Raw genomic sequence first — 24252 nt, forward strand, 5'->3', positions numbered from 1 at the left:
TAAATCCAATAAACTTTATGTCACTGATAAAATACTACTGTTTCCATAAGGCATGTTATATATTAAAAGGAAGTTGCTACTTTGAAAGCTCAGCCAATGATAAACAAAACTCCAAACAATTAAGAGGGGTTCCCAAACTTTTTCATATGGCTTAGCATGGAATATCCAATTCTTGTTATTTATGGCTACAACAAACTTCAAATGAAAAAGGGGTACAGTATTCAATCTTATAGATACTTGGCAATTTGTAAAACAAGTTACTCTATTTCTGGCATAATAAACTTCTAATCCAAGGTGAGATATCTGCAGATCTCTGCATCCAAAAACTTTATTATGATACAATACAATACAACCATTGGTATATGGACCAGCAACGTCCCTGTTTTCTTTTCAGCTCGTCCCCTTTTTTGGATTAAGCTTTGCAAAGCAAATACAAAGTTATCAGCATATCAAGGTTATCAGATGTGTTCCACCCATCATTTATTACAAAACAGATTCAGGATATCTATGTGTATCTGCATTACAAGATTTCACAAAGCAAACTTACAATATGTATAACATACATTATATTTATAACATGAATACAAGCCTCATCACATACCTCCATAACCTTCAGAAATGGAAATTTCGAAATAGCTCTTGAAGGCAGATGCATTCACAATGCTGTATGTAATCTGGCTATTTGGTGCTGAATCTTCATCAGTTGCCTAGTTCAGCAATAAAAAGACACTTTATATAGCTGGTGACATTTACTATGTAAATACCCTCTGTTATGTTGCTTCTGTTCATTACTTTTTATGGCTACATTCCAGGAAGAATAAATCGAGGGATATACATATTTCCATGATCAGAAAAGAACAACCACAATTGTTTTAATTGATCCAGTCATATAATACTAGAACGTTCAAAAAACATCTCTGTTATAATAGTTAAGGGCCAATATATACATTTTTCTGCAAAATAGTGCTAAGTGAAGGGACCCACACTATTTGTTTTGCCTTGGGCCCAAACACAGCCAAGATATATTCTACCAATCAGCAGGCTGTCATTAACAGCACTATAAAAGACTAAGGGCCATTCTACAAAGTATTTTTCCTCATAAGAGGTCCTTTGCCATAACTGCTGGAAACAATAAAATCTAAGATAAAGAAATGTAATTAATTGTTTTTCCAAGTGGATGTCAAAGTTATTTTTAAATAGAACATGAGAAAATCGAATTAATGTATTGGAGTGAAACATATCTGACCAGTAGTGATGGGCGAATTTGCGCCGTTTCGCTTCGCCAAAAAATTAGCGAATTTCGCGCGAAATTCGTGAAACGCCGAAAAATTCGCGAAACGGCGCCGGGTCTAGTTTTTGACACCGGAGCCCGTTTTTGACGCCGGTGCCCGTTTTTTCGATGCCGGCGCCCGTTTTTTATGCCGGCGCCCGTTTTTGGCGCCGGCGTCCGTTTTTTCGAAAAAAAATTTTTGACGCCGGCGAATTTTTGCAGCGAATTTTCGCGGGCGTTTTTCACGAATTTATTCACTGGCGGCGAAACACGCAAATTCGCCGCAAATTCACGCCTGGCGAATAAATTCGCCCATCACTACTGACCAGTTTTAGTACTTCGATGCTTTATAAATAATGTCCTAAAATATTTAAAAAGAAAAAATGCTATTATAAATGTGATTATTTTAATGATAAGTTTGTGATCCTTGTGTATTATGCCCAGACTACCTATCCTTATTATAGTGATGGTACATAATCAATGCTGTGGTTCAAATAATATCTTGGAAAATGCAACTTTTGGCTAAACTCTCTGCACAGCAGTATTAAGTCACTGTTCCTCAGTAAGCTGTTGATTGGAGGCGTTTTTTTTTAGTTTGGATAATTAATATTCAAAAAAGATTTAATTATGCTGTTATATCCAGTTGTGATTAATCAACTAGCATTGCCAAGAACTGGTTACTGAAAACATTTAATGCACAGAATAATATTAACATGAAATTTGCTTTTCTCACTCTGAGTTTGACAACTGTGACTACAGATGGTTCATTTTCACGGATCGCTCCCAGGTAAGACTCCTTTTGAAAGATGGGCATATTATCGTTGACATCCAAAACATTGATGCGAACACGTCCTGTTGTCTCCTCTCCTCCTCCATCCCTAGCAATCACTGTGAGGGTGTATCGCTGAGTGTTCTCAAAATCTAGACGGGCAATGATGGTTATTACTCCTGTGTCCTGGTCAAGCAAAAATCTATACAATAAATAAAAAAGAAAACAGTTAATTTTATTTAAGTAAAATAAAGCAAAGAAAGGGTTACATCTGAAATTGGAAGCCTTGTAATTATTTATGAAAGCATGTATAGTATAGGTATAGGATCTGTAATCCAGAAACCCATTATCCAGAAACTCTGAATTACGGAAAGGCTGTCTTCCATAGACTCCATTCTGTCCAACTAATCACATTTTTAAAGGAATTGTTCAGTATAAAAAGTGGATAAATAGCTAGTATGTGCAAAATAGAAATGTTTCTAACATAGTTAGTTAGCCAAAAATGTAATAAAGGCTGTAGTGACTGGATGTGTAACATAACATAACAGAACACTACTTTCTGCTTTTCAGCTCTCTTGGTTTCCACTGATTGGTTAACAGGCACTAACCAGTCAGTGACGTAGGAGGGGGCCACATGGAACATAACTGTTGCTTTAGAATCTGAACTGCTTATACAGCAATTCGGCAGGTTTAAGGTGGTGAATAAAATTATTTGAGTTCTCAAAGGGCTAGAGTATGATAAATCTAGAAATTTGAATAAAAACTTGATATCGAGTTTGGATAATTCACAATTCGAATTTGAGAGTTTTGACCAAAAAAAAAAATCGAAAATTCGAATTTAAATTTTCACTTAATCCCCTTAATAAATATGCCCCTTAATATATGAAGATCCAATTACAGAAAGATCCATTATCTGGAAATTTCTCAAACTAGGTAAAGCTAGCCTTACTTGTGAATCTTTCTCACCTTTCTGAAAGGTGAGAATCCAAAGGAGGTTTGGTTTCTGCACTAGAGTATAAAGGAAGTAGGCAAATGACCATGCTAGGAAAGGCAGGAAGTGAAGACACAGGGAAGTTTAGGGGAGGAGTTATCATCCACTAGGTAAGTATGGGTGCCAACTGGCTGGTATTCCGGTAATATACCAGCCAAGGCAAAGGCCTGTATTTCAAATTTACCAGCAATGTACTTGCTAGTCAATCCACCACAGACCTGCCTATGATCCACCCCTTTCTCTCCTATACTCACCGAACCCCCAGATGATTCTATGTTTGGGGACACAACTCCACCCCTTGATGTCATCATTCCGCCACTTCCATGTCAAACCCCCACTCTATGCCTCAACTCCCTCATGTGGACTTGCCCCCAGCCCTGGCTGGTATATGTCTTCTAAAAACAGGGAAAGCAGCAGCCCAACAGCAGTCCAGAATTACAGTCTACTCACCCACTGAGCTGCTTTTTGAGGTTGAAATCTACAGTATGTTATACTGCATGGAAAGTTGTTGTGGTTGCAGTTATACAGTTACAGCTGAAAGTTGAAAGTTTGCTGCCTTGGGGCTTATGTCCAGTGATTATTAAGGTTAATGTTGATAAATGCTTGATGTGAGTGTGGATCTCGCAAGGGGTACATGGTTACTGTACCTCACTTCATTTGCCAACTTGACTCAGGGCAGTCTCCCAGATGTCCTGGGTTATTATATCACTTGCCTCCCAATTCCCTTGGGCATGGCTATATCAACTAAAAAGATGATTAAATTAAAAGTATAATGTACCTGTGTAGTCCATTGACTGAATAAGCTCGCTACTTCATCATCTATGTATCAAATGTGTGCATGAGAAAACATTCTTTCAAAATACTTTGGCCCTTACCTGTCAGGATCATCACTGAAGAAATAGCTCACTTTTCCAAAAGACCCAATATCATTGTCAGTTGCCTAAAGTAAAGGTAGGAATTCATCATTATGGTTCTTCTATAATCAATCAGTAATACAAATCATTTGTTATTGCTATTGTTTTGCCTGCTAGAGATTTAGAAAATCAGCAATACATTACAATCATCAAAAAAAATGATTTCTAGTATCCGCTACATAGTCCATGCTTGCTAACTCCATAATGCATAGAATTGAAACCTATTTGTTGATTCTCTCCACTAGCACACGTTTAGTAAATCTGCATAAAGCATATTTATTAATTAAACCAGCTAAAAGATATTTATAATAGTGATTTATTCTGCACTGGAAAGAAAAATGTCAGGCAGTCTTATCCTGGATTCTATGAATGAGTGACAGTAGCACCCCCACATTCAAATCAGTAAATATAAATTATTAAAGTAATTGGAGTGATAGTTTAGGGGGATTTTAGTAATCTGTTAAAATCGCTAAATAATATTTGATTGTCTGCATTGTACATTTTTGCTTGTTTATGCTAAAACGAAATTTTTGAAAGAAAAATAGCTAAATAATACGTACAGCTCTTGTTTTCATCTGAGGATACCAATAATCTATAACATAAATGACTGATTCTGTACCTGATTTTTACCTGATTGTTTATCATTTACAGCATCTCTACCCGGAGGAGCTGGCAATCTAGTTACCCTTCCACACACACAAACACATGAGAACATACACTAACACACACTAGGTAAATGTCTCATTAGGAGCCAATTAACTGTCCATATGTACATACAAATTAATTAGGATAGAATGATAAAAGCAAGTCGCTATGGTTGCTATGGATTACTGCACCTATGCTTATAAATTACTTTGTCCATTCTGCAAATATTGTTGTACATTGAACTGTTTATTTGGGAGTTTTTAATTACCTGTATTTACTGATCATAACAGTAAAGATAAAGCAATTTGTGTGTTGATATATACAGTACGTTACTTAATCTTGGTTTCTAGAAGGTATTTACTCAACTATCTCAACAAACTATTAAATCAATATATTTAATACATTAATTTATGCAAACCACAAAAGTAGTAAATAAATATACAAAGCATATATAACCCTGAATACATAACAAGCTTAGAGAAATACTAAATACTATAAATTGCATGTAATGCTTAAATGTTGTTATTTTCATACATGCAATTAGTTCCTTCACTGTAGTCAGGCTCATGTGTAAGTGCTTAGCGGTATATAATATCACACAGAATTGTATGTATATATGCATGTATGTATAACATATATATGTGTATATACATTATATATATATATATATATATATATATATATATATATATATATACACACCAATGCATATAGTCCGCACACCATGAGGTAGAGATAACCTGGGTGCTAGTCCAAGAGGTAAATGTATAAAAATGTAAAGAAACAGCACTCCAAGGATTTAACAAACAAAATATAGTGTCAAAAATAGGTAGGTTTATTGAATCCGACGTTTCAGTTCCTCACAGGAACTTTCATCAGGGAAAACAGAACACAGTGCACAGTGAGACGCTTAAAACAACATTTTGGCGCCAAGCAGGGTTGCTAGGCAGCAGTAAACACAGTGAGTGACACCACGGGGCCCCAAAACATGTGGGGAAAAATGGTAAGTGATTAGTGTCAAACAGTGGCATGAAGATCGAGTACAGACCTCTTCACCAGAACAGCGCAAAAATGATACTAGGGAACCATAGCCGCACTATGTGAGACACATGGAGCATGGGGACGTGTCGCGCATCCCATATAAGGTCCTGTAGAGGTGGGTGTGTTTAACGCAGCTCAGGCTTCAGTGGGGTGGTGCGTGCTGAAACGCACAGTAGGGACGCCCATTGGTAGCTCGGCTCATCTCTCCTAGCAAAGCACAATGGTGTTCGCCGTTGTTGGCAACTTGGACACTGTAGTACAGTGGCAGCGCCGCACATAGGTGCGGTACTGCACAGCTCCCTACATTTAGTCCAGGACAGTACAAATGGAGGAGTTTGAGCCTAATATTAGCACCTGTGCACCCTTGCTCGCCGCACCACCTCGCTCGTGGACCCACATATCAGGACCGTCCAGTTGCTCGTGTGGGAGGAGCCAACCCTTCCACTCTACTTTCTATGGTTCCCAGTAGTTAATAAGTGCGGCTATGGTTCCCTAGTATCATTTTTGCGCTGTTCTGGTGAAGAGGTCTGTTCTCGATCTTCATGCCACTATTTGACACTAATCACTTACCATTTTTTCCCCACACGTTTTGGGGCCCCGTGGTGTTACTCACTGTGTTAACTGTTGCCTAGCAACCCTGCTTGGCTCCAAAATGTTGTTTTAAGCGTCTCACTGTGCACTGTGTTCTGTATTCCCTGATGAAAGTTCCTGTGAGGAACTGAAACGTCGGATTCAATAAACCTACCTATTTTTGACACTATATTTTGTTAGTTAAATCCTTGGAGTGCTGTCTCTTTACATATATATATATATATATATCCGGAAACCCGATATCCAGAAAGATCCGAATTACGAACTCCATTTTATCCAAGTAATCCACATTTTTAAAAATGATTTCCTTTTTCTCAGTAATAATAAAACAGTACCTTGTACTTGATCCCAACAAAGATATAATTAATCCTTATTGGAAGCAAAACCAGTATATTGGGTGCATTTAATGTTTAAATGAATTTCTAGTAGACTTAAGGCAAGAAGACCCAAATTAGGAAAAGATCCGTTATCCTGAAAACCCCAGGTCCCGAGCATTCTGGATAACAGGTCCCATACCTGTATATATATATATATATATATATATATATATATATATATATATATATATATATATATATACATGTATATATATATATATATATATATATATATATATATATATATATATATATATATATATATATATATATAAAACGCTACTAGGATATGCATCATTGTACAATTTTACAATGTATAAAAAACACATAGAGCAGTAAGTATTTTAATAACTAGTGTAAATAAAAGTATAGCATAACCTCCATTTTACATTTTTCAGGAGACCAGGAAATAAACTGCGCATAATTTGGGAAAATGTAAAATCAGGCAAGTGTTTTAAAACAACTTATTCTTCAAGTACTCAAAGGATATAAGCACAAAAGTCTATTTTCTTTGAAATACAATATTTATTGTGTTAATGACAAGGGTTAAGCATCACAGCATTAATATTATACTATGGATAACACGTACAAGACCTCCATGACAGTCACAGTATGACTGTATGAGGTGCAGACCAATTGGAATTACTATTTACAGACAGAACCATGGCAAAATATGCATCTTGTTAATATTTTAACATTGTAGAAATGTTGTATATTATTTTTTCGGGCTTCTATACCAGATCAAGACAACCACAGGCAATTACCAGGGAAGATCTGTGCCTCCAAAGTTGCCCCCAGTAGTTCCCCATCTTTTTTCTACTTATTCACTGCACATTCTGTGCTGCTGTCAGTTACTAAGCTTAGGGACCAACACACAATATACTGAAAATATACGTAGATTATATAAATATCACAATATAAGGCTGATTAGTAAATAATTTAGATTATTGGTACATGGCAGCTCAGATATCAAAACATCGATCAGTTTAGCTTCTTAACAGCTGCCCAGAGCGCACTGAGCCTATGGGGTCCGTTTACTAAAGTGCGTTAAAAATATTCGCACAATATATAGACAGAATTTTCGCCAAATATGTTATCGCCAGTTTACTAACCTGCGGTAAATATAAATTTGCGAATTTTCTTGCGCAAGAATAATTGTTCGCCAGTTATCGCATTTGCTGAAAATAACGCTACGTACACATTAACGCATGGTTTACTAAACAGCGAAATGTGCTAAAGACAAAATTAACGCCAGAATATTCGCAAACTTTTACCGCCACATATGAAGTGGCGTAAAAGTATTTTTTCTGCCAGAAAATTCTCAAGGGGCAGGAAATATCCCATAATAATGTTTTTTTTTTACCCATCATTCTTTGCTGACAGGAGAGAGATCTGTAGCTATTGCTGACAGGATGTTTTGGCTTCTGCTTCTATCTGGTGCAACAGCAGCAGTTTCAGCTCAGAGTCGTATTATTGGCAGTGGCATCACAGTCCAAGGATTCGTCAGCCTCTACACTTTTTGGTTTCATTGGGATTGGCTACATTAAACTGTGCATTTCTATGAAGCAAAGAGATTGACTGGTATCATTTCCTATGATTCTATTGGCAGAAGAGTTTATATGATGCAGACATGTTTGATTGGTATTACTCTGGTGATGTTTTTGCATGGTATAATCATCAGTCAATAAAGTTTATAAGTTTTGAAGATGCATTTCTGGCCATAAATGTCACAGTAAAAATTGCCATAATAACCGCCATAAAACAAGACTATTTTATAGCATAAATATTCGCAAAAACGTAATTTTTCGCCAGAAAATTCGCAACTCGCTAAAATTACCGCTAACGTAAGCTGGTTCCTTAACGTAGTTACTGCAAGTGATCGCAATGACTTCTGAGCGCATCGCTGTTTAGTAAACTTAGTCGCTGCGAATATTCTGGCGTAAAAATATTCTCAGCGATAACATGCGGAAACTTAAAGTCAGATTTACCGCACTTTAGTAAACGGACCCCTATGTGTGTTGCAGACGCTCCTAACAAAACTTCTATGATAACTTTGAAGGCCTGGATCATTACTACCATAGTGATGATGAACCTTTAGGTTCAGTAGCGTAACTAGAGGGGGGCAGGCCCTGGTGCGTGATGCGCAGCCGCGCCCCACCCCCTCCGTACGGCCCGCAGTTTCAGTGGCGCACGGGCTGCCGGGGGGCCCTGAGGGGGTGCGGGCCCTGGCCCGCTCGCACCCCCTGCTCCCCCGGTAGTTCCGCCACTGTTTAAGTTGGTTCAACAAGCTCAGTATATAAAATATACCATTTCCGGCCATATTAATTTTTTAGGCATAGTTCTCCTTTAAGCCTCTGGTAGTCGAATACGAGAACAAAGCAAGTGACATAGCAGACAGTGTCCACTCTGAAATACTTTAACCGGAACCTGCTCCTGTAGCAACTAGCAGAACACTTGGAAGAGGACTGAAAAAAACTTACAGAATTTATTCATATACTAAACCTTAGCATTGGTACTTTTTAAAAAAAAAAAAAGTACCGTGCAAGCAACTAATTAAATACATTTAGCTACATTTTCCCTTCATAAATATCTACACTGAGTCTAGCTTTGAATTCCAATCTGAAGAAGTGAACAGAATTGTCTAGTTTCTGCTGACTGATGATAATGTCAGCTACGGAGAATAAAGACAATAAGTAAAAGGATTTCCTACAAACTGCTGTCCCTTGTTGATGTTAACAGCAGTAAATTATTTTACAAATATCGTATTGCATTTAATCTTCTTTACACCCAAATTTGACAACTTCACATAATTTAAATCTTTCATGGTATCATTATGTAACTTACAGCTGTGTATATAGTGCCAGAAATTGGGTACACTGTAATTCAGCTCTTACTGAATTAAATATTTTAATGAACCTTTTTACTGGGAGGATATTGAAATTGGTTATTTGTGCTGTGAGCTGGGAATTTAAACTGGAGGATTCAGTGCTTAGAGTGATGGGTGAACTGGCATTGGAATGATTTCAGAGTCACCATCTAAGATGGGGCCACACCCTGGCATGATGGGTAATATACCCTAGGACCCCGCAGCAACAAAATATATATAGGGGAATGTAATAAAAGTCAGTTGCGGAAAAACTATTTGCAATGTGAAAATGAATTCACCTTTTCGCAAACAAATTTTGCTATGCGTGAATTTAAACTGTTTAGTGACCACGTCACAACAGTGGAAGACCGTTTGCAAATTTTATAGTTTGCGACAATGTGCAGTAAATGTAATTACTGAAAACGTCATTGGGGGAATGTAATAAAAGTCGCAAAGAGAAAAACAATTTGCACCAATAAGAATAAAAATCAACATCTCACAGTGTAATATTGTTCCTTAAACTGATATTGCATTGCGAATTTTAATTGGGCACTCTTAAGAAGTGCTTGAAGGTCTTGTAATCTTTGGAGCAAATATAACAGCTTTTCCAGTTTTATTACCTATGTTACTAATGTTACATTTACTGCGCATTGGTGCAAACTATTACATTCACAAAAGGTCTTCCACTGACGGAAGTGGTCGCTAAACAGTTTCCGGGTTCGAAAAAGCTATATTAAATTTGCGCGAAGCAAAATTTGTTCACGCAAAGGATTAACTTTTCGCATTGCAAAAAGTTTTTCTGTTACCGACTTTTATTACATTCCCCTTGTTATGTTTGCTCCAAAAGATTACCACACCTTCAAGCACTTCTTAAGAGTGCGCAATTAAAATTTGCAATGTGAAATTAAAATTCATGACGCAATAACAGTTTAATGAACAATATTACATTGCGAGATGTGGATTTTTATTCTTATTGGTGCGAATTGTTTTTCTCTTTGCAACTTTAATTACATTCCCCCCTTAGTGTTGTATCCATAATTGCCCCTATCCTGCACCAGTCAGTTGGATTCATTTATAAACACTGGCCAATTGTGCACCTGGGCAGTAACCCATGTCAACCAATCAAATGTTTGCTTTAAGATAATTTAATTATCAAATTTGCCCAATGTTTATAAATGAGCCCCAGGGTATTTCAAAATCTTTCTTCTCCCTTTTATGCCGGTAGCTTCTGCATCAAACAATGCAGTGATAGTATGAATATATAGCAAATTATTATGTTTCTTTGTTTCTTGAAATATATAAACACAGTATAACAATTAAGGAGGTTTTCCTATTGAAGTTCTGGAGATACTAAAAGATTGACTGAACACAAATATATCTCTCACAACAAACGTCATTACTAGTGGCCCTGATGCAAGTGACAAAGTGAGCAGCTGATCCCCAAAAGGGTAATTGAATTATCTTAGGGCTTCAGACAAATTTTTTTATTCCCAGCTTGCTTTTGCCTATCAATAATGTAGATGGTTTTAGTGGATTAAGTCACTATATTAATTTAGAGATGTTGCCCCTACCACCAGCACTAAAACAGGACCATCTTTAATATAAGAGTGGGGACATCCAAATAAGTTATTAGAAGAGGCTCTGGTGTGCCAAGCCTTAAACATACACAAAAACGGGAACTGCAGAAGGTCATACAAAGTGAGCATCCTTTCTATAACAAATTTATTTTTCAACAAACTTGGGGAAACAATTTAGAATGGACTTCTAGTGTGAGTGATTATGATCATTTACAGATCACACATGACTGCAGGTAGAATTTGGACCTAAGACTTGCTTTGCATAAAACTTGCCCCTGCCTATGCTTGTCATGTGATGCTCTACTGTGTGCCCTTGTTCTTGACTATACTCAAGGCACAACTGATTTTATAGTATAACTGTATGTATTAATTATACTTTAGCTCTATTAGCCAGTTGGTCTTTTATGAATACTTTTATATGAGAACATTTTGTTTTTATGAAACACTCTAGTGATACATTTTTAAATTATGGGCATAGGGATAAAACTAAAATTTAAGTACAGGTAGCTTGTTCTCTGTTGTTCTAGGGAAAGAAGCAGCTGATCCTTACTGAACATAACAGGAACTAATAGTTCATATAGATGTGGATTGTGTAGATCTTAGCACTTAGTCAGACCAACCATACATACATGAAAGCAATAATTATATCTAGTGTGGCATATAATAATTATTATATGCTTGAGAAAAGTGTCATTCTTCTGCACTTCAGGACATTACAGTTTTAGTCTACAAAGGCCAACAATTCTCTACATTTCTCCAGAACAAATAAATGGCTAATTAAACATTAAACAGGAGAAGTCAATGGAGAGCTTTCATCAAGTTAAATGTGTGCTTTACTTCAGGCAGTTTTACATTCAGAAACACACATCTGTCTTCTGGATAAAAATACCTGTGCATGTTTTATATAAAGTAAGGTTTGTACATCTTTTGACGTCTCCGGTCTTGCTACAACTACAACTTTAAGCATCCTCTCAAAGCTATGAAAGTGAGCACTAAGCAGCTGGCTCTTACATCCCTTAACCCTGGGGTAAAGTAAATGATCTCAATTATGTTTTGGCTTTGTTACTAATCCAAGGAGACTATAACACTTTAGCAGTGAGTAAAAGTGTCTCAGAAGATGCTCTCAGTAAATCTCTATCTTTTGGTTAGCAGATTTACAGCATGTTCACTAGCCTGCTGTCTTGCCTGACAGTGGGGACTGACACACTATATTGTATGCCCATGTTTTGAAGGAACTTCACACTTGCAGGTCTAATCTTGGTCAAAAAGTTTTTCTTACTCAGGGTGTAAGAGAGAGAGGCTGGTGTAACTGCAACATTTGCTTTGCATTAAATAAATCTTTTTGTCCAAGATTAGACCTGTGAGTGCAGATGCCTTTCAATACATGGACATCTGTTATGTGGACTTCACCCAGATGCAATGCTTCTGATACACATGCATGGCAACATTCTCTTACAATATTTAGTATAATTTAGATCAAAATATAAATGTCACTACAAAGATAATTAGTAATAGCAGCTCAGGATTTAATAATCAGCCCTGACGACTACTGGTTGAATCTGGTTGAGTATATTCTTATTTGTGCGAACCAGGCACTTTCATCTCACTGTGTCACCAAAAGACAAGAATGGGCAGATGTTAGCAGTTTTAGCATAGGGATACTCCTGTTAGGAATCATCACAAAAGGAATATTGCTTAATTAAGTAGTGGATAGATGAAGATGTACACAATTTTAATAAAGAAGGATGTCCTGAGGATATGTACAGTAAATTAAGCTTTGCATTATCTATGAAAAGCACTTCAGTCCTGCCAGACACACAAGTGGAGTCCTGACATAAGAAGCCCCAGACATATATCATAATATAATCATATGGAAATAACTATACTTCACATGGCCTAATCTAAACTTGTCAATATTTCACTTATGGGTCTACAAGAAACATAATTATCTTCTATACATACTGTGCTGAACTTTTATCTTTTTTAAACTTACATGCAATGAAATTACAGCCCAGCCCATTATTTTTATTTAAGCTATTGTTACATTGTTCCTGCTATTGTACGTGGTTTTGTATATCGTATCTGTGAATTACAAGTATTTCTTATTATAATTTTCAGTACTCCTTCACGAAACTCATTTAGCCAATGTGAGTTAATAGCTCTGCATTCTTTCCTAGGGAAACCGGTGACTGTAGCATATTATTTCAGAAGGTGCTCCAGGTGGTAAACCTCCCACCATGACAAACAATAATGTGAGGTCTTGGTATTCTAAATAGAGGGGGAAATGTAACAATGGATTTTGATCAGTACTGGCATCAGCTGTTAATGTGGCTTAGTTCTGTGCCACCCGTGGAAAGCAATGTTCTGCCCCATTTGAAAAGCTGAAGAACTGCATTCATCAAGCCCTCTCTTTCCTAGTCTGGCCAATTCTATGACCCACAGCTTTTTAGACTGCTTTAAGACATTGGCTCGCAAAACAAATGTGGCCCATGCATCTGTCCAAAGGGATCCAGATGGCCAACAGTTAATGATATTCTTTTTTTATAGGTTCAATTTTATATCTGAAATATTTACAGCACAATAGACTGGAGTGATATAAGACTCCAATAAATTGTTCTATTAGAAATATCTTTGGAACTAATAACACATAAATAAGACATAAACCCCAGTGAAAGGCTACTAAAATGGATGCATGTAGCAGGGTCTGTGTCCCCTTATCTTGAAAAGGTGTTTTGTGCACAATAAATCCATGCTGTATTCTGGTGTTTCTTATAAACATAAGACATAACATATCAAAGGCAACAAGGGTGCATACGGAAAAATACATCAAGGATATTTTCTATTCTATTGTATTTGTAAGGATTGACTTTGTGTTGCAATTAAAATAAATATTGTGATTAGAAAAGAAATATGGCAAAAAAAGAAGTTAAATATTGGCAAGAAGCTTCTGCCCAGTGCCTTGGAAAGTATATTGTGCAGCCAGTTGCCAGTACATAGCACAAACATGATTATGGCCCAATGCCTCTGCAGCTTAAAACCTGATTTACAAAGATTAGGCCTATGGTAACCATTAACATAAATCTACAGCACTAGATCTCCCCCTGTGCTACATTATTGCAGGAATTTACCTTTACCTAAACTGAAAAGGTATATCATTTGTTAAACATGCATTTGTTTCACCCTGCAGTCATTCATTGATTTACCCACATACTTCTCTGCAAAAGAAACTGAGCTTGAAGAGGTGTACAGGGAAAATGTACCATGAATAAAATTACCTTACAAATGCAAAAAATATATATTTATTTCAACACATTCCTCCTATATATATATAGTAACTGGATTAGTATTCCAAGCAACGAATCATCTCTTCCTTATTCTTTTTACACAATTCAGAGAGGTAGTAAAAGTGACTTTTGTCTACTTGTTAAGGGTAATGTTTTCGTGGTTCCTATATATTTCCATTAATTCAACAATCTAAAATTGTCTTGCTTCAATACACATTTAAAACAACAGGACTGTTTAGGAAATATTAATTTTGCAAGCATTACTGCCCTTTGCTGGCCTGCAAGTTTCATGTCACTCCCTGCCGATATGTAGTAACTCAAAGCTCCATTAGATGCCTGTAATTCTGTCTCAAATGCTGGTCAGCCTCACATTTGTGAAATGATTCAAAAGAAAAACCATACCAAACTGTTTTTCTCTTGATTCTTTCTCATGATATTCTTTACCTGTAAAAGATGGATTATCATTGATGGGGGTATTAGCTATTGTTAATTTTGATATTCACTACAAGTTTTTTTTCTTGCTTGGAATACCTCAAGGTCCACCAAAGTGTCCACTGACCACAGTCTAAACCAGGGGCCCCCAACCCATGCGCCACATTCAAATGTAAAAAGAGTTGGGGAGCAACACAGTCATGAAAAACTGTGATTTGCTATTTATGTGGACTGGCAGCTTACAGGACAGTCTGTTTGGCAAAATACTCTGTTTTATGCAACCAAAACTTGCCTAGCCTGAAATTCAAAGATTAAGCACCTGCTCTGAGGCCACGGAGAGCAACATCCATGGGGTTGATGAGCAACATGTTGCTCAAGAGCCACTGGTTGGGGATTACTGGTCTAAAGCTTATGTATAACATATGTGTTCTCAGGATAAAATATATTTCCATATAAAATGCATTTAGGATGCTTCTGTGAATATTCATTACTATTTATAAGGCTGGTGTGTTCAGCTGACATTAAAAATATATTTCTGTCTTTATTGAATGTTGATTTTAACTTACTTGAACTGAAGAGCAGACATGTAGCTAGAAATTACTATGATCTATGATCCAGCTACGTGTTATTAGAATGAATAATACAACAACGTAAGCACAGGGCACACATGAAAGTATTAGAGTACCTGTATATGTGGTTATATGCTATATATATATATATATATATATATATATATATATATATATATATATATATATATATATATATATATATATATGTTTTCCAATGAGTATCCGCACTCCAAAGCGGTTATCAATGGTGGGGTCCTTTTAAAAGCTTAATTCTTTTATTATTCATTCTGTAATGTCCAACGTTTCGGTCCACATTAGGACCTTTTTCAAGGACCTTTTTTATATATATATGTGTGTTCTTTATCTGTCTAATCATTCTCAGAAGTTAATATATAAGGACTGTTGTAAGCAAAGAGGGATATTTGCCTATCATGCCTATGTATGTAACAAGATGGTAATTATAGTGGAAGACATAGTTGAATTCAATACATATGGGAAACTATGTCCTAAAATGCATAATTCAGTTCTTTTATACTTAAAAATCAAACCTGGGTTTTAGCCTCAGAAAGAGTAGTACACATGAAAAGGCATTTCTTCCAAAGCTCATCAGTGGAGTCTTTTACGCACAAGGAGTCCTTGAGATCACTGCCACAATCATTCATAACTTACAGTAAGTGAAAAAAGATCAATGCTTCCCAAAGATGAGTGTGTTTGTATGATTTTCTGGATCCATAGATTATTAGCAGCTAGTTGCTGTCTTTTGGCTTCAAAATGGTTCAAAAGAACATTAGAATATACAGTTTTTTTTCAGCATCAAATAAATGATATCACATTTGTAAAATGTAATAATATACCAGGAACTCCCCTTAGTTCTCTATTTAAAGGAACTGTTCAGTGTAAAAATAAAAACTGGATAAATAGATAGGCTGTGCAAAATAAAAACTGTTTCTAATATAGTTAGTTAGCCAAAAATGTTATGTATAAAGTCTGGAGTGACTGTATGTCTAACATAATAGCCAGAACACTACTTCCTGCTTTACAGCTCTCTTGTCTTTCACTGATTGGTTCATGATAAGGATCAATTGACTACCTCAGAGTTAGAGAGCTGAAAAGCAGGAAGTGGTGTTCTGTTCTGTTACACATCCAGTCACTCCAGCCTTTATAGATTACATTTTTGGCTAAGTAACTATATTACAAACATTTTTTATTTATCTATTTACCCAGTTTTTATTTTTACATTGAACTGTTCCTTTAATAAATGGTGAATTTTTGCTATTTCATCAGAGGAAATTATATTGAGGGATGCAGCTACAACAATACCGGAGTTAAAGGTAAAACTTTTTTCTAGGAAACTGGAAATGTAGCCACTTTGTTGATGGTGGGAGGCATAAAAAGAAACAAACAGGAGACCAGTGGAATCCCAACCATAACTAATTGTCAATGAGCTGTGGGAATAATAAATCCTATATGGCACCTTATCTTAACCTAGAGTTATCGAGAAAAATGATCTACTCATTCTTATAAAGTGTCACAAATGGAAGAGATTAATTTTACAACAGTTTCTAATGAATGTGATCCCATGTGAGTTGGATGAGAAAATATTATGTGCTCAGTTTCTGTTTGGTACTTTTGATTTATAACCAGTAAGGTTAAACATGGTTTGCCACTGGGAATGGTTTATGGTACAGGGAGCTGTCTGACAAGAGGTACAGATATGGGATCTGTTATCCAGACTGCTTGGGATTTTCTGGACACAGGATCTTTTTGCGTAATTTGGATCTTCATATCTTCATGTCTTCTAGAAGATCATGTAAACATTAAATAAACCTAATTGGTTGGTTTTGCTTATAATTAATGATAAGGATTAATTATATCTTAGTTTCAACTAAATACAATGTACTGTTTTATTATTAAAGAGGAAATCATTTAAAAAATGTTTTGAATATTTGGATTAAAGGGAGTCCCATAATTCGGAGCCTTCTGGGTAACAGGTTTCTGGATACAATTTGGGATTGAAGTATTCAACTTTCTCAGAGATTATTTGTGTATGTACTGTATAGCTGACTCTCTCAAAACTAAAAATTAGATTTCAATTTATTTGGATAATCAAGAAGCAGTTTATCATTTATCAAATCAGTCAGGTTTAAGATGACTCAATTAAGCCATGGATCTGCATTACATGTTAATATAAGCATTTCTAATCATCATGGCTAAATAACCTAGCCACATCTCCAAAAACATAATGCACATTTCTTTTATTTTCTTTATTTTTTGTCTATTTGGGTGCATGATATAACTCTTTTTCTTTGTCAGACGCCATTCTATTTGTCTTACACTTGGGCAGTATGTCTTCAAGAGAGGTAGCAATGGTAAGTTAACTTGAGGAAGCACTGACTTAACTTTTCTATCCACCAAAACTGTGGACAAGGGTGGGTTTGCTGATAAAGCAAACTTTTGCTCTCTTGGATCCGTACTTAGACAATGCATAAATTATTTGCATGTAGGTCAGATTGTGCAAAATGAAAAAGCTATCTGGTGCCCCCAATCATATGAACCTCCATTACACACATAGCCAGAGATATATTTTGTGGTGACAGAGCCTGCAGACATTTTCTAAAAATACATTGCAGACATTTATAAAACCCTGTACTGGCCAGCTATTGCTAACACAAACATTTTCAGAAGGATGATGGGAACTGGCGCTCAAAAATAAAAACTGGTATGGACTGGACAGCGCCTTTTCCTACTGTATCTGCTGTCCTGCAGTTTATATCCCTTTCAAGACACTTTTCTCGACTCATCTCGAAGCATGGATGCATATGTATATGTACACAACATGGGTTGTCAAATCTGGCATTCATGAATGACATTTTACATCATTCTAAGGCAGCAGTTGACTGGATGAAGATGATAGCTGTTGTAGTTCATCAAACAACTCAAGGGTAAAAGTATTGACATCACTGTGCTAAAATGAAAGCATGAACTCAAGACAAAAGTACTGAACCATCAAAAATAGGCTTAACAATACAATGTACTGTGTCCTTGATTAACCAATGCACCGGTGGAAGATCAACCATGCGTATATGGTTACAAAATTATATAGAAAGATAGGAATAATAAATATGTGACATTAAAAGCTAGTGTCCTCCCTATGAAATGGAGATTTTGCAGGCAGGCAATCCTTTCTATGCACTTTCCTCAGTGTTGGCATTGATAAAGTTCTCCTGAGATCAAGTAATTTATTTAAACAATACACTCTGTTCATGTAGCTGTGGAACTGACAAGGCACATTATTGAATTAGTCACTTCTAAAACAAGTTTCAGAACAAAACCTACACATATTATCCCATTTCCCTAACTCCCCTGGTCTGTTACATAACCAGAACAATCGCACTTACAAACTTGTGTTAGAACTGATGTACCTCATTGAAAGACTGCTATCTAAATTCCCAATAAAGCTGTGCACAGTTGCTGGAGCGACACATGCACTGCAAAGCAGTTCCATGAATATTATTCTGTTTGCTTTAAAGGCAACACATACAGAAAAATATGATAAAACAAACCGACACAAACTTATTTAGTCTATTTACATAATGATTACATTTTTAATGCCACATATGTACTAATTCAAGTCATTTTGATACTGAAAGGTATTAACTATATTATACAGTAAATAATACAACTGTGGAAAGGAAATTTATGTAATTGCCCTATTCAAAAAACAAAAAATGGAATGTATTCAGTGGGGGTAATTTATCAACACTGGGCAAATTTACCCATGGGCAGTAACCCATGTCAACCAAACAAATTGCTGCATTCATTGTTATACTTGCAGTTGGCTTTAAAAAGCTAATCACTGATTGGTTGCTATAGATAACTGCCCATGGGCAAATTTGCCTTGTGTTGATAAATGAGCCCCAGAATGTTTTCCTCACTGACATAGTGTCCAAGTCCCAAGGTGATGCCTAATCAATGGTATATATACATACATAGAATTACTACATATAGTACATATATAGAATTGTCTTATATAAATGAAATGTCCATTAAATGTCGATTTCCACGGTCTTCAACTAAATGCCACTACCATGTAAGAAGTTTGTTTGTCTTAAGCTTGCTTAAATTGGCTAAAAAAAGTTATCTCTGAGGGATTGCTTTAGTATATTTTCTAAATGTGTTGTGCACAGGATACTCAAAACGTGTCTTTGCCCTATGGTTTGAAGGATTGCCGGATAACTTATTTTCATTTGGGAGCTACTATCTGTTCAAGGGACTATGCACTTTCCTCCATACTGGTTCCTTAGTTTGAGTTGTAGGTTTTTTGGTTGTTTGTTTTGGAGGCTCTGAAGCTGATTTTTTTTAAAATTTGCACTGATTTTATTAGTGAGAATTTGCTAAGTTGTTTTGGTTGGGGAAAGATAGAAAGAGATGGGGCAAATGTTTAAAAACACAGAGGGGAAGGTTCCATTTTGGGGACAATTAAAGGGGTGGCTCACCTTTAAGGTAACTTTAAGCATGTTATAGATGTCCATTTCCTAGCAATTTTGAAAATTGCCTTCATAATTTATATTTTATTGTTTTTGAGTAATTTGCCTTGGTATTTTACCTCTTTACAGTTTTAAATAGGGGCCACTGACCCCATCTACTTCCTACTAAAAGCGAATAATAAGGTGAACATCCTCACACTTTTTATTTTCCCCATACCTTTGTATTTCAGAGGGGATGGGTAATTTCTTCCAGGATTTGGAGCAAAGGGCTTTATTGTAAATCTGTAGAAAAGCATCATCCAGGAGTAAACTTCAAGCTTTCCTGCTACATAAGTGCAAGTTCTAAAGAACAGGGTCCTCTTTACCTTCTGTATCAATCATTACATTACAATCTGACCTTTTTCATTTATTTTCTGTATGTTTGATGAACTTACCCTTCTATTGTACAGCACCGTGGAACATCTTGTCACTTTATTATAAATACTTCATAAATACAATAACTCTGAACACATCAAGGCTTCAGTAGTTCAACTACACATTGGTTAAATCATTGCAAATAGATCTTATACCTACACAACTTTTCCATTCATTTTTAGTACTTTTTTTCAGTGGTAACGGGAGACACAATGAAGGGTTAAATTTAATGGACATTTTTCTCTCTGCAGCCAAAATTATCTACAGTATGTATTTTTGTATATACTTGCCACCTTTTCTTCTTGTTTATTTCTTTCCTAGGTATATATTTAGTATGCCCTAAAAGGTTAAAAAGTGACTTCTGCAATTAGGAAAAATGTAATAGTTGGGATAATGCAATGAGCTGGCCAACAATACTGGCCCATACAGGGCAAATTTAAAGGTAATACTTTAATAATTTAATACCCTTAATTTTTTTAACACAACTTATTACAGATAGATTACTTTTCATGAATTTTCTTACTTCTAATGTGTTTTTCATTGAACAGCAGATTAATAATTATGACTGAACCACTGGGGGTTTATAAACACTGGGCAAATTTATACTTGGATGATTGCTTTCAGTGTTCAACCTGTTCAACCAGTGTTCAATCTAGCCGAAAAAATCTAATCCCTGATTGGTTGCTATTTGCCCAGAATTTATAAATGAACCCCAGCGTGTGCTGCACACGGTGAGCTTCTTGTTGTAATAGAAATACAAGTAATATCTAATATAAGCATAGCATGTAAAACAGCATAGAATAGCAACAGACCACATGTCACTCAACCCTAATTATCAGTGTTTGTTTGGGATCCTTTAGCCTTTAAAAATGTTTCCTTCTGGATAGGTAGCCTAAATAAAAGTTTGTTTGAAGTAAAAAAATATTTTACACAAGGTTTATATATAATTCTAATGTGGTGCACTAACGGCAGTTTAAATTGGATTTTTGCTTACGAATATGTGTGCTTTGCTCTATCCAACACTCCACTTGTCTGGATACAATGATGTATTGCTCGTTTAGTGGAGCAGCAGACTATTGGCATTACCACCAAACTAATTTTCTCATCGCACAGTTTGTAATTGCATTTGTAAGTACTTATTTCAATGATGGACAATGCTTAGGGGGAGAAAAGAGTATGTACTAAAGGCTAGAGCACTCCGTCTGAGATTCCTGCTAGTTGAAAGAGCATTGTTTAAGAAAAACCTTTGGTTTTATTCCTTCCATCCATATCAGATGAAATAAAGGTACTGTACTACAGTGCAAACTTTTGGTGCAAAAACGAAGACAGAAACAATTGAAAACTGCCTTAGGCTCTCTCCGTTTCTTCTCCCATGAATATAAAATTGTGTTCTGCTATTTGCTTGAGAAATTGGAATAAAGCCAAGCGAGCACCAGCTGTGTGGCTAATTTTTATTTACACACTGTATTTTTTATAGAATCTTTTATTATAGAACATCAACAGGGGGTAAAAGAGTGTCAGTAACGTATATTTAAGCACTAGAATCATCATATCAAATTAATTACTAGGTCTGTACATATAATATTTGTGCTGTGTTGAGCACTGTGGGGCTCATGTATTAATGGACCACAGGGCACAGGGTTCTGTAAGCAATCTTCATGCAACAGAGAACTCTATTATATGAGATATCTAACACACTCCAAAAGGTGTTTCTTAAAGGGATACTGTCATGGGAAAAAAAATTTTTTTCAAAATGAATCAGTTAATAGTGCTGTTCCGCCAGAATTCTGCACTGAAATCCATTTCTCAAAAGAGCAAACAGATTTTTTTTATACTCAATTTTGAAATCTGACATGGGGCTAGACATTTTGTCAATTTCCCAGCTGCCCCCAGTCATGTGACATGCTTTCTGGCAGGCTGCTGTTTTTCCTTCTCAATGTAACTGAATGTGTCTCAGTGGGACATGGGTTTTTACTATTGATTGTTGTTCTTAGATCTACCAGGTGCTGTTATCTTGTGTTAGGGGGCTGCTATCTGGTTACCTTCCCATTGTTCTTTTGTTTGGCTGCTGGGGGGAAAAGGGAGGGGGTGATATCACTCTAACTTGCAGTACAGCAGTAAAGAGTGATTGAAGTTTATCAGAGCACAAGTCACATGACTTGGGGCAGCTGGGAAATTGACAATATGTCTAGCCCCATGTCAGATTTCAAAATTGAATATAAAAAAATCTGTTTGCTCTTTTGAGAAATGGATTTCAGTGCAGAATTCTGCTGGAGCAGCACTATTAACTGATTCATTTTTTCCCATGACAGTATCCCTTTAATTTGGCCTTCTATTACAGCAGACCACAACAAGAATAGAGAGCACTGGGGCTCATTTATAAACACTGGACAAATTAGCACCTGGGCAGTAACCTACTCATTGGTTGCTATGGGTTACTGACCAGGTGCAAATTTGCCCACTGTTTATAAATGATCCTCACTGTCTTTTCAAATGCTTCAGGACAAGTGGAAGACTAGGTGGTCTAGGCCCCAGTGGGGCTACCACCTCAGGGGCATGCACCCCTCTTAACCAGCCACAACCCCCCTCCATGTTGGGGCCCCCTGCCCCAGCGGTATCCCCTCCATGTGTTATGTTTTTGCGGGGTAGAGGAAAGGGTGCAGAGCCCAGGGCAGGGAGCAGCTCTGGGTTGGTTTCTGCATTGGGTTTTTTCCCAGTGTCTCATTGGGGCCTAGGGCGCAACAATTGGGGGATGCTGTGCAGGTACCTTTTATGCCTACCCCTAGTTTGTAATTGCTTTTTATCCCCACTCCAGCACTTCCCTCTGCCACTTCTCCTACCCACTCTGTCCCTCCCCTCTGCTGCTTCCCCTCCCTTATGTCACTGCCCCCCTCCTCAACGTCAAGGTGCACGCACACGCACAGGGGGATTGAGGTTACCATCCGGGTTGCCTAGGGTGCCTGGCTGGCTTGGCCCAGCCCTGTGCCAACCTACCATACCCAGTAGCGAATAATACATTAGGATGCATTTTCTGGAATAGGATAGCTTGAAAGACTTGCATAGGAGGTATTTTTCTGGAGCTAGGATAGATGGCATTCTTCCTAAAGGGGCTGTTCACCTTTGAGATAACTTTTAGTATGATGTAGAGAATGATATTCTGTGACAATTTGCAATTCGTTTTCATTTTTTATTATTGAAGTTTTTGAGTTATTTAGATTTTTGTTTAGCAGCTCTTCAATTTGCATCTTAACCAATCTGGGGTCCAAATTACCCTAGCAACCATGCATTGATTTGAATAAGAAGCTGGAATATGAATAGGAGAGGGCCTGAATAGAAGGATCAGTAATAAATAGTTACAATAAAATACAGTTACAGAGCATTTGTTTTTTTAGAAAGTAGTCAGTGACACCCATTTGAAAGAGTCAGAAGAAAAAGGCAAATAACTATAGAATTATAAAAAATAAATAATGAAAACCAATTGAAAAGTTGCTTAGAATTGGTCATTCTATCACATAATAAAAGTTACCTTAAAGGTAAACCACCCCTTTAAAAGCTAGGTGGGGCCAACAACCATAACTGCCCAGGGCAGCAACAAAGAACCCTGGGAACACAAAAATTTATTTTCTTTATGTACCATGCAGAAATGTATAAAATACATTGATAAATTGCCAAAAACCCTCATATATAAGAGTAGAAAATTTTAAAATATTAAATGAATACCTATTGGAACATTGCTTTGAACTTAATTTGCTTTCATTAGGCCAATTTTTATTTTTGACTTTACATTCTCTTTAAAATTAAACTGATACAATGGATAGTTAGAGAGCTGTGCTGGTGTAAGTCACTGTTTTGTTAGTTCTGATCTTACTGTCTGTTTTAAAATACCAATAAACAGAATTGAAAAGAAAGAAAGAGCTCTGCTATTAAACGTATGGTGCTCCCTGGATATCAGAATGAAGGAGCCTTGACTGTGTGGGGGGTGGCAAGGAGAGGAACGTTTAAGATAGGAGCCATGGGCACTG

General features: G+C 36.5%; 1 protein-coding gene across 1 annotated transcript in view; it reads right to left on the reverse strand.

Moving 5' to 3' along the window:
* Positions 1-24252, reverse strand: part of cdh23.L (cadherin-related 23 L homeolog) — a 588894-nt gene that overhangs the window by 197358 nt on the left and 367284 nt on the right. The window contains exons 14-16 of the mRNA XM_041568893.1: positions 3906-3970; positions 2004-2241; positions 602-707 (exon numbers count right to left, since the gene is read on the reverse strand). Of these exons, the coding sequence (XP_041424827.1) occupies positions 602-707; positions 2004-2241; positions 3906-3970 (409 nt within the window). The remainder of the gene's footprint in view (positions 1-601; positions 708-2003; positions 2242-3905; positions 3971-24252) is intronic.

This window comes from Xenopus laevis, chromosome 7L (assembly GCF_017654675.1).
Source record: "Xenopus laevis strain J_2021 chromosome 7L, Xenopus_laevis_v10.1, whole genome shotgun sequence".
NCBI lineage: Eukaryota > Metazoa > Chordata > Amphibia > Anura > Pipidae > Xenopus > Xenopus laevis.